General features: G+C 40.8%; 2 protein-coding genes across 2 annotated transcripts in view; both read left to right on the plus strand.

The window, feature by feature from the left end:
* LOC139739290 (uncharacterized) overlaps nucleotides 1–3078 on the plus strand; it is a 29054-nt gene extending 25976 nt beyond the window's left edge. The window contains exons 5-8 of the mRNA XM_071649904.1: nucleotides 598–766; nucleotides 1570–1608; nucleotides 2135–2223; nucleotides 2892–3078. Of these exons, the coding sequence (XP_071506005.1) occupies nucleotides 598–766; nucleotides 1570–1608; nucleotides 2135–2223; nucleotides 2892–2948 (354 nt within the window). The 3' untranslated portion in view covers nucleotides 2949–3078. The remainder of the gene's footprint in view (nucleotides 1–597; nucleotides 767–1569; nucleotides 1609–2134; nucleotides 2224–2891) is intronic.
* Nucleotides 3056–18837, plus strand: part of LOC139739304 (uncharacterized) — a 33954-nt gene continuing 18172 nt past the window's right edge. Inside the window, exons 1-15 of the mRNA XM_071649920.1 lie at nucleotides 3056–3071; nucleotides 3784–5868; nucleotides 6212–6376; nucleotides 6782–7035; nucleotides 7310–7493; nucleotides 8119–8222; nucleotides 8901–8967; nucleotides 10213–10385; nucleotides 12623–12845; nucleotides 13818–13945; nucleotides 14379–14604; nucleotides 15547–15627; nucleotides 17171–17307; nucleotides 17930–18088; nucleotides 18557–18765. Of these exons, the coding sequence (XP_071506021.1) occupies nucleotides 3056–3071; nucleotides 3784–5868; nucleotides 6212–6376; nucleotides 6782–7035; nucleotides 7310–7493; nucleotides 8119–8222; nucleotides 8901–8967; nucleotides 10213–10385; nucleotides 12623–12845; nucleotides 13818–13945; nucleotides 14379–14604; nucleotides 15547–15627; nucleotides 17171–17307; nucleotides 17930–18088; nucleotides 18557–18765 (4211 nt within the window). The remainder of the gene's footprint in view (nucleotides 3072–3783; nucleotides 5869–6211; nucleotides 6377–6781; nucleotides 7036–7309; nucleotides 7494–8118; nucleotides 8223–8900; nucleotides 8968–10212; nucleotides 10386–12622; nucleotides 12846–13817; nucleotides 13946–14378; nucleotides 14605–15546; nucleotides 15628–17170; nucleotides 17308–17929; nucleotides 18089–18556; nucleotides 18766–18837) is intronic.

Here is an 18837-nt window from a genome sequence, read left to right on the forward strand (position 1 = left end):
GGCTATCGGGTCAGTGTCAGACATGTCGGGCGGTGATCCGAGGAGGCAAGATCGTCCAATGAGAATCACGCGCAACATGTCTGACACTGAAATGATAGTCGACTAACACAAATCGATTCATCAGACCGCGATCCGATTCACTTCGGTGGGTGGCCGGAAGCAACATACTTTGCTTCCGACGAGTGAACAATGAGAAAAAAGTATCTGTGGGATGGGGTGTACATAACCCTTGTCTTTAGCTTTACATTCGAACGTAGTTTGCAGCAAGCACTGCGAGAATTAAGTCAATGAGACCTCAATAAGCCACCAAAAGTTACTTAATGACCAAAGCTCAGTCCCTTTCCATCTAAGCCGCTCAAGCAGTAATTGTGCTAAACCATTTCATCATCGCCTATGGGAACCGGATGATGCTTGTATCAATTCCGTGCACACTCGTCATGCTCGTCATAAGTCTTAAAATTTGATGATGTTAATAAGATTACATCGAACAAACATACAAACAAACAAATAAACAGGCATGATTTTATGTTGATTCATGTTCCGCCATCTACCATTTTTTGTATATAGCAGTTTCTGTTTTAATTTCCACACGAACAGAGAGTGCAGTCTGCGTCAAGTGCCTTTGTATTTCAAGGAAATACGGCCCAGACAACCTCAAGGACGACGTACTTAGACGTACCACTTCTGGCGCAGAGCCTGATATTTGATCTGGGGAGTCGAACGAACCAATTCTATTTGAGGGCAGAACTTCTGGGTTACTACCCTGGTATGTTTCACACTTTCCCCCTACCATATCAGTATATAAGGTAACATGCTAATCATATTATTGTATTAAAATACTGGTACGTCTTAGAATGAAACCATATTATAGGTACAGACATTTGATAATCATCTCTCATTACAATCATAACGATTTCTAAGTGTTGTGACATTGGATGCTGACTCCATTGAGTTGTTTACTCGGCGGTAACCCTCAGATCTATATCTCTTTTAAATCTCTTAATCGAATTCTGATGGACTTGTTTTGGCTGGTTTGGCTGCTTTTGTTACTTTTATTAAACGCCACTTTGAATAGAGGATAATAATAGTGAGGACTATGTCTATAGTATCTTCTCAAAAGTATTGTTTCAGATTTAGAAGAATAACAAGATAACCTATAATTTAAATAGATTATAATATATCATCATCATGAAAATAAAATTAGATATCTGGTTGGTTTGGCTGCTTTTATTGCTTTTATGAAACGCCAGTTTGAATAGGGGATGATAGTAGTGAGGACTATGTTCAATATCATCTCAAAAGTATTGTTTAAGATTTAGAAGAATAACAAGATAACTATAATTTATATAGATTACAATATGTCATCATCATGAAAATGAAATTAGATATCTATTGAATGTAATGGCAGGGAGCAGTATCAAAGAGATACCACATGTTTGATGAAACTCATTTACAGTCCCGGATATATATAGGCGCAGTGCCATTTCATATTTCCGTACTTGCGTGCTTTTAAGTGTGATATTCGAAATGTTACATAGTGAACATTATTTTTGTTCTCATCCTTTACAGTCACCACCGAAGATATTTCCTGTGGCCAGGATACGGATAGTAAGTGGTGTATGATCTTTGTAGATATATAATAATACCAGTAATGAGAACGTCGAAATAATTTCGACTGCTCGACATGATTTACATCCGTTTGTCTTAACTCATTGAGGTTGAGTCCCAGGTGTGCTCGGGCAAGTGTCTCTGGAAAATGCGTATTGTAGCAAAATCAGCCCGTCCTCAACAGGTAATATTAGGATCGGTATAATTCATGATCCTACAGCAAATGATAAAGATTCTTTGTAATGAAAAGTAGTGTGACCTCGCCTTTCTTACACTTTCTCCCAAGTTGGAGACACCCTTTTGTTACCAAACTACTGAACATAGATGAATGCACTTTCAGACAACGTAGAATAAAGCAGTCTTTGATTTTAAATGTATTTATTAGTTTATCGAATAAACACAAAATAAATTAGAAAAAAAAATGTACAATAGAAAACCACAGCTATAGACACAGATTAAAGTCATTGTACCATGCAATGTATGTTTTTATACCAATGTCTGTCTTCGTACCGATCAACTTTGGCAGCATCCGAGGCCGGAGGTCCGGGTACTGTCTACATCCAGGATACAGTTAACCAAAGTATGGTTATTGACAACCTCGGACAAGTACCAGTGGTAAGCAGATCTCCAAAGAAGCTCAACGAAATTGTCACAACAAAAAGAAACGATAAATGACTAGCAAAATGATTTTCACTTAGCGAAAGAAATCGAATGTACAAAATTATTGTCCTTTTAGCTCTGCATTTTATGAGAGCAAAAATATCCTCTCTACGTTAATTCATTTATCATTTGAAGCGATATTTGTTTTCTTAATTCATATGCGTGTCACGCAGTGAAAGTAGGCCCAACCTAAATAACGTTAAGTTAGCAATCATATGGGAAGATCAAAATGATACTATATGAGTAGAACTATGTGTCTGGAGTGTGACAGGTTGTTGCTGAAATACTGCGCTACACTACAAGTTTCACAGCATTCATTCTGACACTGATGTCGAAGAGTAAAATGGTAATGAGCGGCCACATTTTAATCCCACAGCCATCAGTTTTGGTTGAACTTTGCTTCTGGAGGAAGACATTGCTTTCCCTTGGCCGTTTTATAACAGAAACAAAATATTTCTTTTAACAAAAATGTCCTTATTTTTCTTGCAAATATCAGGATGCAACATCTTGAGCCTCATGATTATAAGAAAGCATCCTAAACTAGTTGCTAAGGTAACAAAAATCAAAAACCTCGATGCCATTTCAAAGTTTCTTACTTTCCTTTCTTAACATTTGCTTTATAGTTCAAGTACTCAGCAGACTGTGAAAACATTCTGTTGTCTGAATCTGGTAAGTTTTAACTTGGAATCACCACCTAGAATGTTTGATTTGCAGTTTTGCGAAGAATATTGCCGGCCGAGAATAGTGGTGTATTGTATAGATATCACTTTGTAAGAGAGTCTGTGCAATGGGATTTCCAAGACGTAGGCCAGTGAGCTAAGTTCATGTTATGTATACCAGGCATATGTGTCCTGTATTATTGTATTGTGACAATTTCCTACATATATTGTGTGACTCAGTCTGTTGTTTACTTCTATAGATTTCCATACTAAAAGTGATTTTAACAGTCAAATATCTGTGATCTGTTTTCTTGTCATCACCCATGGGTCCTGCGCATTCTGATTATGATATATTTGTTTTATACCTAATAGTCATTTTATTCCTAAAAGTCATTTCTTTCTGTTTGTTTCGCCTGACGTCATGATGTCAAAATGTTCATACATGGAGTCCTTGACGGGTCTTGAGATGGCCTTATTTCCCAGAGTAATTCACAAAATCTACAAGTTTATGCTTCTCTTGTTATTTCCTCTTTTCCATTTATATAGAGTTGAAAAATATAAACTTGTATCTGCTTACTTGTTTATTTATCTAAAAACAAATTTTATATTATCATAATTGTATCAATGTTTAGTTGAAGCGTATGTGATAAGTTTCCTAAAATATCATGTACTCATGTAAGCGTTATGAATATTGCTTTGTTACATGTAAAATAAAATCATTTGAATTTGAACTTGAATAGACTAGCGGAAGCTTTCCTCATACAAAGTTTGATATTTCGCCTAATCTAGATTTCGTCTAATCTAATCTTATGCTAGAATTGTGAGAATTTCAACTATCCTCGTGTTTCATTTTCAGGTGCATCAGCGTGGCTTTCCCATGAAGAGAACAACCTTATCTTGTCGCAGGTAACTCTCAATCAGGGAGCACATCTGGCAATCGCCAGTGAGACAACAGTCGACACCGTCCAAGGTTATTCAGAGTCTTCTTTACAAGTCTTAGCAGATGCCCGACTCAGAGTGGAGAGTGCTCTTGATGCTGACGTTGCGACGGAACCACTCTCTACGCTCCATTTCTTCCGCAGGACGCCAGGATCGATCACACTCACCCGGAAGGTTGTTGTGCGAGGATCGCTCCTGACGGAGGGACCCATCAGCTTAACGGTGGGTGGATACGGAGCAGCATCCCTTGATGTCTATCCAGATCCTGATGCCGGCCATACCCAGTTCCTTCAGCTACTCGTTCTTGACGTGAGGCGGGAGGCCCAGGTCACACTCCATCCTTCCCCTGCCAGCTCGGTTTGTGGCTATTCTCTGAGAATCAATAACCTGGATGAAGGTAGACTCGTAATGGCACCTAGATCTTCCCTCAAGGTAGCTTGTCCATCGGAAATCATCGCTAGGACAGTGGCACTGGCTGATGTGACATTTGACACAGTTGGAAGCAGGTCCCCATCTCACATAAACACTACAGAACTAGAGGTCATTGGGAATACGGATGCCGGAGTTCTCCAAATTGATGGTGATGACTCATACAGCATCGACGTCACGCAAGATGGTGTCCTCTCCTTTCAGCCAGTGAACCCTGACTTTGTCTTTGGACAGATTTCTGTGGATGGAAACATCACATCCAACCAACCCCTTCACGTAGTGACCTCTGTACTCTCTATTGGTCCAGGAGGAATCTTTCAGTGGCCGGGTGTAAGCAATTCCATCATTCAGTGTCCACATGTTTCCGTAGGAGGAACTCTCTACCCGGGAGAATCCGTTGACTTTCTTGATGGAATCAGAACTTTTAATGTGACATCGACAGGAAGAATCACTGCCTCTCTTGTTGCTCCCTTAAGGGTAGAGCACGTGTTCGTGGACGGAATAATGAACATTCTCACACCAACACTCTTCATTCCGTACGATGACTCTGAAACGTATATTGGTGACTTTGTAGTTGGCCCCAATGGTGTTCTTACGCTGTCTGCCCAGCCAGGTAGTTCTGAGGTTCATTCCATAAAGGTCAGGGATTTAGTCATTGAGGGTTCAGTTATTGCAGAGAACTTTGATATTGGGCGAGATGGGTTGGACAGACTTGTAATCACAAATGGAGGTCTTCTCTGGTTCAGACCAGTTGATTCCCTCATGCAAATTGGTCATATTTCTGTCGACGGAAATATTACCGCATCGGTCCCACTCCATCTGGACTGTTCCTCTCTGTCGGTCGGTCCAGATGGAATCTTGCAGTGGCCGGGCCAGGACCAGTCCATCCTGGAATGCCACAACGTCATCATCGAAGGAGTTCTGTCTCCGGGAGCAAGGGTTGACTTTGGTCGTGGCATCTACTCGTTTGAAGTTGGAGCCGGAGGTCGGGTGACCCTGACTCCAAACTCTCCATTCTATGTAGAGACGGTGTACATAGACGGAGTCATGGACATTCTAGAACCTGTCTCGTTTGTGCCATATCCCGGTGAGGATGTCATCCAGAAGCTCAAGATTGGACCGGATGGGATCCTAACACTGGCTTCCAAACGGAGTGATACCTTGCCAAAGATAAATTCTCTGGACGTGGAGAGCCTCCTTGTAGAGGGTACCTTCAATGCTGAAAACCTCGATATCGGGTCGGATGGCATCAACACCGTCAGCGTCAATGGATCGTTCACTTTTACTGCTGAGGATGTGTACCTCATACACCAGATGGATGTGTCTGGCTATGTCGAGTGTAGCAACGCGCTAACCCTGGTTGGTTTGCTCAATGACTCATATCTGGAGGCATATCGTGGGAGTAATATTGTCATCAACAGCGGACAGCTGGCCAATTTGTCATCATCCTTTGATGTTGCGCTTGACCGTCTAGCAACTAACGGTGCCTTGACTGTGATAGGAAGAGCTGATTTTCATCTTTCAAGTTCCTTTCAGATTGACGATGATGGAGTTGTTCAGTTTCAAGATCGAGGTGAGTTGCATCTTCGTACCAGTACCAGAGTTTTATATTATTTGCAACCATGTACATAGACGAGTTCCTTGTTAGTTCTCTTTTGAGTATCAGGTGGAAACGAAAACAATAGTGTATTTTATAATGTAATATACTTGACTACCTTCCAGGACTTATCAACGAATTAATGTTTGTTGTAATGTTTTTCTGCGATGCGTGAAGTACTCCACTGGTAGTAAACGGACACGAATAAGGATGGTTAGGCTTTTGCATTCTCCTTTCCCTTTGTGTTTTTGAGATCTTGTTCATTTATTATGCTCTCGTACATATCTTTAGTGAACAATGTATGCATTCACAATTACAGGCATTCCATTAGAGGACGCTTCGTCGAATATCTCAACGGGGTCTCTTGAAGTTGATGGTCAATTTTTCAGCCCCGCTCTGAGCATCAAAGCGGATAGTCTGTCCTTAGGGCCAGATGCAGTCATATCGGTCAGTGAAGGTGGTCATTTGTCCGATGATGGTCCAGGTAAGTGCATGCATGTTTAAAACAATGCTAATGAAGCACACGCACACACACTCACACACACGAACACATAAACACACACGCACGCACAGACACACACAAACACGTGCGCGCGAGCGAAACAATTTATTTCTGATTATGTATGTACACTTTGGTGTCCATGCCCTATTTGTCATTAGCAAATGTTTGACATTGTTTTAAAACAATGTCAAACAGTTTTCAAAACAATGTCGAACTGTTTTCTCAGGATATAGTATTTCTAGGAATTTAGCTCATAAGCAAGAAACAGCTAGGTGTTAAGGCTGAATTAGGGAAATGTGAGTTGATTAATGAAGATGATAGATAATGTCCTTGGCTTTGTATTTGGCGATTGTGTAACTTGCTGTTTACATATTTTGGACTGAACAGGTGCGGGAGCAATGAGCTCCTCCGGAGCCTCGGGGGCCAGTCATGGTGGTAGAGGCGGCCATGGAGGTGGAGCGGATGCTACCCAAGCTGGAATGCCCTATGGAAGCCTGTATACCCGGGGTACCTTGGGTAGTGGTGGTGGTAGCGGGACCACCGATGGCTCAGGAGGGAGGGGTGGCGGTTTCATGCATGCCATGGTCAAAGGAGCTGTGACCATCTACGGTCAAGTCAGGGCCAATGGTCAGGCCGCCAAGGCAAGTAAATGGTTCTCTCCTGCCACCTTTCCACTGATTTACAGTTTGTCTGTTGCTGTTTTATTTTCTTTTTCTTTTAGGACCACACCGTTACTATCTTGCCAGTGGTACAATGTGCATTCAAATAGGACTGACGTACATGAAATTAACATCGAAGCAACGACATAAAAAATCGACATATGAAAGCGCAGTATCCATTTACGAGTTATAGCACAGACGTCATAGTGCATGCGTGTGTTCGTTTGCTTATTGAATTCATTGATTTAATATGCAGGGTCTTCATGCCGGAGGAGGCAGTGGTGGAGCCGTTTGGGTATCATGTGACATTTTCCAAGGAAGTGGGCGTGTGTATGCTGACGGTGGGAGTGGCCAAGGACAGGGTGGGGGAGGAGCCGGAGGGCGTGTCTTCGTTCAAGCACAGACGATATCTTTCGATGATGCGAACTTTGGGGCAGCAGGTAAGGCATGTCTCTTTCGGCCATGTTAAACATGTGATACTAATCATCCATTTTATGAACTGTCCATGTAATTGCTTGTGTTGACTATAACAGGGGCAAGGTACTTTTTGTGCGTTTTTATTTCCCTTTGTTTACTGGATTTGTCCACTGAATGCAGCACAATTCATTGCACATACTCGCACACACTTACATGGAAATCTTTTTCTATTATGTATATAAAAACTTTCATATCAAGGAAGCAAGAGCATACTGGAGTACTACAAGAATACATAGAAAAAACAGTGTATGTATAAGAATACCACGTCATCCAGCAGTTATAAGACCATGGCGGCGTTATGCTTCATTTCCACATAGTGAAGCATTTCTTTTTCTTTTTACCACGACAAGACAGATATAGAAGATGCCTTATCAGTTTGAGCTTCAAAAGACGATACAAGAGAAAATTCATTTTACTTACACCACAATATTTCGATAGTCAAGAAAGATACCAGTTACTTCTGACACCAAATCAATGTGTGTTTTACTCCCTTGTAAAATTATTCTCCAAGTGCATTGTCACGTCACAATAGGAAAAGACACACACACACACGCGCGCATAACATTTCTCATGATCCTTTGCCACCAGGTGGAGATGGTGCACATGTCGGAGGCCCAGGTTTGACCTACATAGAGAGCTCCTCACCTTCCATCCGGCTTGTCCGTGTTGATAACAAGTGCAGGAAACCCGTGGTAAGTTTGAAGGCTACTATCAATGACTACGTGATGGTAAGGTTTGGCACAGTATATGTATTTCCTTTCAACACTCCACCTTGACTTCTTGTAATGTGTACTCCCACCTCTCTGGTACATCACAGTGCACTAGTGCAGTACATCTTGATCTAGGAATTGAAAATGCATGGACCTTATGTCCACGGAATTCACTGTTTTGTCACCTATCTAGATTATACAGTTGAAATATCTGGAAAAAAACCCGATAACATTGACTACCGCTCGTTTTCACTGTGCCATTGGCCTAATGAGTAGAAAACAAAGCATGATATGCACGTATATTTTACACCAATGGAGGTGAAATATTATATACAAGATAATTATTCTCTTCCATTAGACTTCATGGAATAAGAAAATACGCGTACACCTGACTTGTTTTGCTTACTTTAGTTTTCTTTCCAAAGGTTAAAATTTCGAAAAGAACAATTTATTTTCTGAAGCTCTTTCTTTGATACCTGGATGAAGTAAAATGTGTCATTATTGTATTTTTACACAAAGAGAAATGTATTTTTATATTACAGCTCGGTCTCAATTTAATGCAAACATCGTGCTGCTTAGTAGTCCGGAGGTTACATCTTTGTATGTCATTTGAAAATGATAGTGATACAATGTGTATTTTTTTTTGTCTGACCGTGACAGGTTGACATGCCAGACCCCTCAGATGACCGAGCAACAGCAGAGAGTTACAACGACTTCACTCTTTCTAGTGAGTTCCTCTTCTTACTCATTGTCGCAAAGGCGTAAGAAATGTGTTGGGAAAAGTGAAAACAAAATAACTAGAAAAGCACTCGGAGAGCACAGACCTCCGCCAAGCCAACAACTCATATCAATTCCACCCTTGCACGCATGTAACTCCCCCCCCCCAAAAAAAAAAAGAAGAAGAAAAAATAGGAGCATTGTTTACGTCAACGCAAGCCAAGTTAGGCGTGAACCCCAAGTTCGTTAACCTAGCTTAGATGCCAAAAAAAGAAGAAAAATCCGTCAGAATAATCCATGAAAATTCATGAATCACTACCAAAATTGAATGAGGTTTTTCTTGTGCCAGTATCGACTATTCATGCAAGTTTCATTTTAATCCGTAAACAACTTTTTGAGTTATTTTGCAAGCAGACAAACCAACGCCGAAGATCATTTAACCTCTTTCCTTGATGGAGGTAATAATCGCCGCTCGTTACGCAAGAATTGGAGCAGGAATGTTCCTTTCTGTACGTTTCATTATTGTCTGTATATTAAAGACGATTTGGGATGAGTGGACAAAATTAACACAACCTTTCCCCTGAATATTTTCACGATGCCACATAGCATCAAATGATTTGTATTTGATATTTCTTTGCTGCATCGAAAAAAAAGATGAAAAATTAAACCTTGATCAACGTTGATGGTGTACATTCATTAGATTTGAGTCCTTTTCTGACGTCACATTGTATTATTATCATTAAACCAAGCATGAGATTAATGACTGTAATCCTAGGGTGAACGCCTAAAGCAATTGTGTATACTCGTTGATCAAATTTACAAGTTATTCTCGAACTCAGTCAAAAATTGTTTTAATTCATTAGAAAATTGCTTACATACGTGTATTGCTGCTTTAAAACAAAGTCTCAATACGTTCGCATCATTCATACTAAGTCTTTGTTCAAGCATGAAAGCAAGATGTATATTACCGGGAAAGTACCCGCCCGCAACCTTACAAGACGGCCTTTTGAACGCATTTGTTGGAAAAGACATACAAGTCCGGCATGATACCCAGTTTTATCTAATCTAATCATCATCTACGAAAGACCTCAAGTTCCTTGTATTTGAAATTCGAGAGTATAAGAATTCAATTCCTACATGCCTATTTGAATTCTGATCTGCAACCATAAATTTTACAGCATTCTGTTAAGATGATTCATCTCTCGTCAGTTTAAATGTCGTGTTGATGGTATGCGTTGTCGGTATGTATTATCAGGTGGCGTGGCATGGCTTGATGAAGGCTTTCACGACCTTACGGCGATCAGAATCAACGGCAGTGCCCACCTCGCCATCTTTGGCAATGGAACTGATGTGAATGTCGGCAACATTGATGGTGACGAGACCGGCTACATTCACGTGGGCCCCACCCAAACTCTTAACATAACAGATGTGAGCATTATTGTAATATATGCCATATGATGTTCCATATATGCCGTATGATATACTATAATACAATATGTATATATATATATATATATATATATATATATATATATATATATATATATAAGATATGAGAAAGGAAGGAGAAATCGGTGCGTAGCTTTGACATCATTATTCCTCTTACTGTTCCTCCTTTTCGGAAAAGCGCAAGAGTTGAAAATTGGTCTCCGCCAGGAATCGAACCCGGGTCTTTGGCATGGAACGCCAACGCCTTAACCGCTCGGCCACGGAGACGTTATAGAGGTTCAGGCAGACCCAAAGCTCGATTACCCGACGGACCAACCTTTCAACTCTTTATGCGCATGTTCCTTTTTGGGGCAGAGAGTATATATATATATATATATATATATATATATATATATATATATATGATGAAACAAGGAAGGAAAAACTGACCAGAAACAATTGTAATAATAAAGAGCGAAAACTTTGAGCAAAGAAAATGGATTTTCATCGGGATTCGAACCCGAGACCTCCGGACTACTAGACCGGTGCTCTACCGACTGAGCTATTGAAAGCCCTAGATCGGTGTTCGTCCCAAACCCTTAACTCTCTTTGCTCGTGTGGTCAGAAGCTATAGTGTGTGTATGTGTGCCACACACACACACACATTAACCTGACATAAACCCAAATGATGTAAATCAACTTTGGAATAAGTAATGTGAGGGATCGCCGAAGCGATGCAGCTTTTTGTAATATATTTTGAAACAAGGAAGGAAAAACTGACCAGAAACAATTGTAATAATAAATAGCGAAAACTTTGAGCAAAGAAAATGGGTTTTCATCGGGATTCGAACCCGAGACCTCCGGATTACTAGACCGGTGCGCTACCGACTGAGCTATTGAAAGCCCTAGATCGGTGTTCGTCCCAAACCCTTAGCTCTCTTTGCTCGTGTGGTCAGAAGCTATAGTGTGTGTATGTGTGCCACACACACGCACATTAACCTGACATAAACCCAAATGATGTAAATCAACTTTGGAATAAGTAATGTGAGGGATCGCCGAAGCGATGCAGCTTTTTGTAATATATTTTGAAACAAGGAAGGAAAAACTGACCAGAAACAATTGAATTAATAAATAGCGAAAACTTTGAGCAAAGAAAATGGGTTTTCATCGGGATCCCGATGAAAACTCACATTTATTCCAAAGTTGATTTACATCATTTGGGTTTATGTCAGGTTAATGTGTGTGTGTGTGGCACACATACACACACTATAGCTTCTGATCACACGAGCAAAGAGAGTTAAGGGTTTGGGACGAACACCGATCTAGGGCTTTCAATAGCTCAATCGGTAGAGCACCGGTCTAGTAATCCGGAGGTCTCGGGTTTGAATCCCGATGAAAACCCATTTTCTTTGCTCAAAGTTTTCGCTCTTTATTATTACAATTGTTTCTGGTCAGTTTTTCCTTCCTTGTTTCAAAATATATTACAAAAAGCTGCATCGCTTCGGCGATCCCTCACATTTATTCCAAAGTTGATTTACATCATTTGGGTTTATGTCAGGTTATTGTGTGTGTGTGTGGCACACATACACACACTATAGCTTCTGACCACACGAGCAAAGAGAGTTAAGGGTTTGGGACGAACACCGATCTAGGGCTTTCAATAGCTCAGTCGGTAGAGCACCGGTCTAGTAATCCGGAGGTCTCGGGTTCGAATCCCGATGAAAACCCATTTTCTTTGCTCAAAGTTTTCGCTATTTATTATATATAATCATATATGATATATATATATATATATATATATATATATATATATATATGCCATATAATATGCCATATAATATTCCCATTTTGAGTGGAAGAGCTGTCAGTTTAGAAGTGGGGAAGTGTTGAGAAGGGATTTGGGGAGGGTTGGGGTGATCCATAAACAAGAACACCAGTCAGAGCAATGTTGCAAAGACTGCATCGAATCTCATGAATGCCTACTCTAGTCTAAAAATCATCATACCATATTCTTGTCAGCGGAAGCAGTAGATATTTAGCTTATTATGAACTTTGCAAGTTATCATCTTGATGTTCCCAAAATATTGCTTTTTAGCTTTTACACTGGACACATTTTCACTTTTTTATTTATTTTTCCGTAATATTTCTTTAGCCATGTCCTAGTTTTTAAGTAATGTGTTTTTGTAAATTTCCTTGGAGTCTGTTGGGTACCACTGATCGCGATTTTTTTTTTTCAGGTGTGGCCCTACAAACGTCACAAAGCGTCATGGCAACCGGTGATTTATGAGAGTGCCACACTAGTACTTCCGGAGGCTACGTTTGAGGTCAGAGCTCCTTTTGATTGGAACGAATTCGCCTCGACGTCACCCTATGCCTGTCCGGCCGGTCATCGCCGAGAACCGGACGTGACCATCTGGGGCATTCTTGATGGTGGCAGAGGCCATCTTTTGGTTGGAACTGGTACGTCTGTGCTTTCGATGGTCACGTCTATATAAGTGGTATTCTATATTTGATAGGGAAAACAGAAGCCTTCTTTCTGCGCCTCTGACTTTGTTTTCGATAGTATTTATGCTGCCTTCTAAATTTTAATATTGGCTTATCATATCATCCAGTCTGTTTTATTTGTAATATTCATACGGAACAGAAGTTGTATGGAATGATAGTCGATGCAATCCTAGTCATGCTGACAGTCATGCTGACTGGAGAATGCCTATAGTGATACGATTGTGAACGAGTGGAATAATTGCAATGGTATACACTTGTACTACAATTATCATTTCTTTACAAATCAAAACCGGAGTCCATGATGACTATCAGGTTCCTCAACTTAGATTCAAATGCAAATAAATATCTGTCTTCCACTGTTAGCCTGAATGAGGGCAGGTAGCCACTTTCAGTGGCGGATCCAGGCAGGGGGGCACCTTTATGTTTTTAAAACAAAAGAAATAAAAAGACAAAATGGAGGGGGCGCGTATGCCCCTTAATTTTGTAAAGACGCCCCCCCCCCCTTTACGGGAATTCCTGGATCCGCCCCTGACTTTGACTTTATTTGCCATAATCACTGTCCAGTAGTTGTCATAATCGTTATGATGTCTTACAAGATTGACTGGGGATGGACACTTGCAGGAGTCATGGAGGTCAAAGAAGAAAGATGCTTAAACCATTTCGAACAGTCAGTATACGATTAATCTCATTATGATTCTTAGAATAGAATAGTAGCTGCATTTTAACGATTTCTAAACTTACAAAAACTGTGCGTCGATAAGGGCGAAATAGCTGTACACTCAATGTGCTAAGATCTGGCATTATCTATGACGCATGCAGCAGCTGTAGGACCAAACATAGCATAGTTGCTATTACTGATTATTTGAAACGAGGCAAGTGGGGATAGTATTCGAGAACATCGACGGAGTATATATTATTTTTCCCCAGGTGCCTTGATCCGTATGGCAATGCCCAGCTATCGTAGTCTCCAGTTTGTCGGCATCACTATCCAAGATGGCGGAATTCTTCAGCTGGACAGCCAGTATAACAGCACTCAAGATTCCTGGCACATTACGGTAAAAAAAAAAAGTTTGTTTCTAGTTGTTTGTTGGATTGTTTGTTTGTTTTTGGTAAGAGGGAAATGTCGATCTATTATGTTTGAAATGCTCGCTGTAGTTACGCTATGTAACAACGCCTAACAGTACTTTTTCTATAAGGAATTATGTAAAAATTATGTAGGCCTAGATATAACCACATACAGACCTATATAATACATATATATATATATATATATATATATATATATATATAGCTATACATAGAGAGATGTCTGGGGTACTTAGAAAAAACACTGCAGAAAAGACGATAACAATTACATTGTGAACTTTTCGAGTGGTTTGTGCTGCCCGTTATTGGGAAAATTAGGTCTCAAGTGTAAAGGTATAGTCAGACAATGAATTCGTAAAATGGCTAATTAAATCCAATATTCTTTCGTTTTCGGTTGAAAAGGTCTCACCTGGTATTGGTGAGGGTCAGAGGTCAGGGACGGTCACTGTTGAAGGTGGTGGACTACTGACGGCGAGGGCGCTAGTCCTCGAGACTCACTCCCTGGTCATCGATGAAGGTGGCCTTCTGTCAGCTGAGGGGCTTGGCCTCTCGGTGGGACCAGGCTCTCCGGGGAGTACGACCAGTGGTGCTGGGCATGGTGGACAAGGAGGATGGGGATCAGACCAAGGTAAGCTCACAACACTTGCTTTTAAGTGGGTAGGCCCCATCTCACTGGCTTGATACGAGGTGGCAAGCTTATGGCGAGTCAGGTCTGCATGGTCGCAGAGTGGTCGCCGAGACGTCACCGGGACGTGTCCAGGAGACTAACTTGGTCTCCTGGAAGTCGCGGGAGAATCGATCATGTTCGATTTTTTAGGAGACTTTCTCCAGTCTCTAGCTGGCCTTGGAGACGTCTCCGGGACGTCTCCTTAGTCGCGGAAATTGATTTTGTCTGCGAGGTCCCTAAAACGTCTCAGCGACTTTGCGGAGACCGATTGGCGACCTAATGGAGACATCGCTGAGACGTCTCCGCTACTGAGAAGAAATCCTGGAGACGTCGCGGCGACATTGCGGCGAAGTCTCAGAGACTTTCCAAAGAGTAATTTGTCACCTTGTTTGGAGACGTCTCGGACGTCTCTTTGTACCCTTTAGATGGTGAGAGCACAAGCCATTTCTTGGTCTTTAGAGTCGTGGCGACTGATCAGTGACGACAGTCGTGGCGACATCTCTTCCAGTGAGATAGGTCCTTTAAGTTATTATAGATACAAGTGGAACTGTTGTGGTCTTGTGGATTTAAGAGGGCACGTTAGCAACAAGACACAAGGTTCAAGTCACACCACGAAATATGTGTCCTTTCAGCAGGATGCATTTTCCTCAATTCTTCTTTTCCCCTAGCTATTGTTGTCCACACATGACATCATAACCTCTAGTAATCTCCTCATCTAGCGGTTCCAACACCAAAACTTTAAAAATTCATAACTTTTGCATGGATTGTCCGATTTTCCTCAAACTTTCACTGATGTGTTTTACTAATGTTGCTGCTTTCACTCAATCCACATTTTTCTTTAGCATTTGGTTTCCTTTTACTGTAGACCAAAAAAGAAAAGACATTTTGTTGTTAAATCTGCAGACACCGAGGTTGGGACTGTCTATGGATCTCTTCGACATCCCTGGGAGTTTGGCAGTGGAATCGGTGATGACAGTAGAGCAGGTAATGAAAATCTTATTGTACAATATATAACACCAGCTTTCGTCAACCAAGAGATAAATAAACTTCTTCTCATTAGTAGGCCTTACGTGGAGTGTCAAGTTTTAGAGCAACTACTGGTGATAAAAAGTTTGTCTTTATCTGTTTATCCGCGGGGGTAAGGGGGTTCAGTTTTGCCACACCTACATTCACTTAACAACCATAATAAACGGGTAGTTTAAACCAATTCTATTCGAAATTGTCCCTGTGCTAGAGAGAGACAGAGAGAGAGAGAGAGAGAGAGAGAGAGAGAGAGAGAGAAAGAGGGGGAGAGATTTCCTCTGGTACTGAGTAAGTCTCTCTAGTTTTATAGTACATGACATACTTCTTAGACAAAAGTGCTATGCTCATACACCTGCATTGTGACGATATTTTTTAAAATGTTTGACTTCGAAATGACGTAAATGTGTTCAGGTATGCGACAAAGAGACGATTCTATCTTTCTGGGAGTGTGTCGAGCAGTGCTGCTTCCAACATCACTCAAAACTCACTACCACATGGATTAATAAAACGTGAACAGCTGCTTTACAGAGGTTATTATAGCAGTCTGTATGAGGAGCTTGAAGATGGGGTCACAACAGTCTCATTCACTTTGAACCATTTTGAAATACCGCCACTGTCTTCTTAGAAATATCTAACGTGTATGTCAAACTGGATCTTCATCATAGATGGGAATACAATGGATTCGTGTCTCACAGCATAATGAACAGTAAGTGTATGAAGAAGTGTCATTATAATGGTGATTGCTTTTCACCATTCCTAAGAAGATGACCGGTACATAATGGTAAAGACATAGGGATGCGCTAATAAAGAAATTGCGCAAAATTGATAAAAAAATAACAAAGGAAATCACCCGACTGGACATTTCTTGAAGCAAATATAATATATTCCTTTATGAAAAACCAGCCTTGAAGATTATACCATGACAGGAGTGTTATTTTGTCGGAATTGATCGGAAAGGTGATGCAATCGGCTTTTCAAGAAGGTATAGTTTTAGACACTTCCCATAATATGCATCTCAGATTTTTAACACTTTTGCAAATAACACTTTTTGTTTGACGAGATTTTTTTTTGTCATGTGATTTTTGTTTAAATTAGCTAATATTTCATTTCAAATAAACAAGCAAATATACCTCGCATTATATAAGAGTTAAAAAAATATATATTTTCAGATTGCTAAAAAAAAAATGGGGGCATCACCCCCACCCCCCCCCCCCCCCCATCATCACAGGCACACATGCACCTGTGGAATTCTTTTGTGCATCCTTAGAAAACTGACAGCTGTTTGAATAATCAAAGCCATTAAAAACTTTAGATCTTACACATCCTTGGCGTGCCGATTAAAAGAACTTGTCTGTATTATCATGATTGTAGCCATGTGAAAAACCGTGTATATTCAAGCATCTCTCGAACGGGGATATAAGAAATTCAGACAGATGCTACCAAACAGCCGCCCAGAACGTTGCAATATTTCTTTTCTTTTTTTCTCCTTTTGGTATAAACTTAGGTGGTGGAATGCTAAGACTGATAGTGGATAGTGTGCTGACTGTCGACGGTACCCTCCAGGCGAATGGAAATTTGGGTTGTAGTGGCGGCTCTGTATGGATCAATACAGAAGAGCTTGAAGGATCTGGTGTGGTTCAGGTACAGTAATCCTACTAAATAGCAGTAACTCGAGCCATTGGATAATGTGTGTTAAGCAGCCCCACGTGATACAAACTTACAAGAAAAATAGAAATAGAATCCATTAAAGTGTTAATAGAAGGGACTTTAGAATTTTCTTTTCAATGAAATCAATTCGTCGAAAATATTCTGTAATATGATGTATTCGCACATGCATTGTAATATCCTTGAGATCATTCTTATATGACATCGATTTTGAAAATATGGAAATATAAACAACAGGACAGCAAATAAGCTTTTTTCCCCCTAATTGACCCCCCCCCCCCCCCGGCCCACACACGGACACACAGACATTTTTTTTTTTTTTTTTTTTTTACACAGGCATATGAAGTTCATAAGGACTACATACTAGGTGACATATCGGTAGTAGAGAAACCACATAATTGAGTCACTCTGCATCTTTTCTTTTTTCATTCTTAAGGTTGATATTCGAGTAATTTTTCTTCAGGGTCTATGCCTTGTGTTCTGAACTAGACTGAAACATCATGCTCGCCAAGAAACCCTCACGTCTCATTTAAACTTGGCAACAAGTGGAAGGTAGTATGATTATCATTACCTCATACTGATGCTTGAATCCCCGCAGGTGAATGGTGGAAGTGGCAGCACCCAGGCCGGAGGGGGTGGAGGAGGAGGCCGCTTGGCGGTGTACTATCAAGAGAAGAGTTGGTGGTTTGGTAAACTACAGGCCTACGGCGGCACAGCAGCTTACGGGAATGGAGGCGCTGGAATTGTCTACCTGCAGGTAAGAGTAGACATCTTCGCCTGGTTGAAGCTCAATTAATCTTGCGTGTCAAGTTCTATGAAGATGGAAATTTGAAGAGTATTTTGAACTTTACACAATCTATTTGCACCTAGTTCATGTGTGTGCTCCTGTATAGCGTTTGATTGAAAGAGGCAAACATCTCGTCTTCGATTATTTTTTGCCTCTCTTGAATCTGGAATTTGGATATTATTAGCTGAATTTATCCCAGACGTAAGACATAAACTAAATACATAATCCAAAACCTACCTGGCTTAACTTTAGAACAACAACAGCTCTGACCATGTGTGTCTTAAAGATATCCTCCCAATAGTTTTAATTACATATACAATATAATAAGTAGAAGGGGGAGCTCATCAATACTACAAGAACTGGGGAGGGGGGGTATTAATCCCCTCTTGTTTTACTCGTGATATCACATCGCTCTCGATATGTATTCATTCAACACAGGATGTAACACCTGGTGTTAGCAACCAGACCCTGTACATCTCTAGCAACAATCGAGCCCCACCTTCAGAAGTCGTCCCCACGCCTGGCGAAATATCCTTGGACTCGAGCCGCACCTGGCTCTCAGATGAAGAGTCCAATGAGACGGTTGCTGTGGATACATTGATGCTTGTTGATGGCGCACATTTTGCAGTCCACCCTGACATTGAGCTGTAAGTGTGTGAATGTCATCAGTACACCAGGGTGTGTTCACAGCTGTGTTTGATTATCAGTCTTTTCAGGGA

This window comes from Diadema antillarum, unplaced genomic scaffold, assembly GCF_040938485.1.
Source record: "Diadema antillarum isolate AM-2024a unplaced genomic scaffold, OU_Dant_1.0 seq00000793_RagTag, whole genome shotgun sequence".
Classification (NCBI taxonomy): domain Eukaryota; kingdom Metazoa; phylum Echinodermata; class Echinoidea; order Diadematoida; family Diadematidae; genus Diadema; species Diadema antillarum.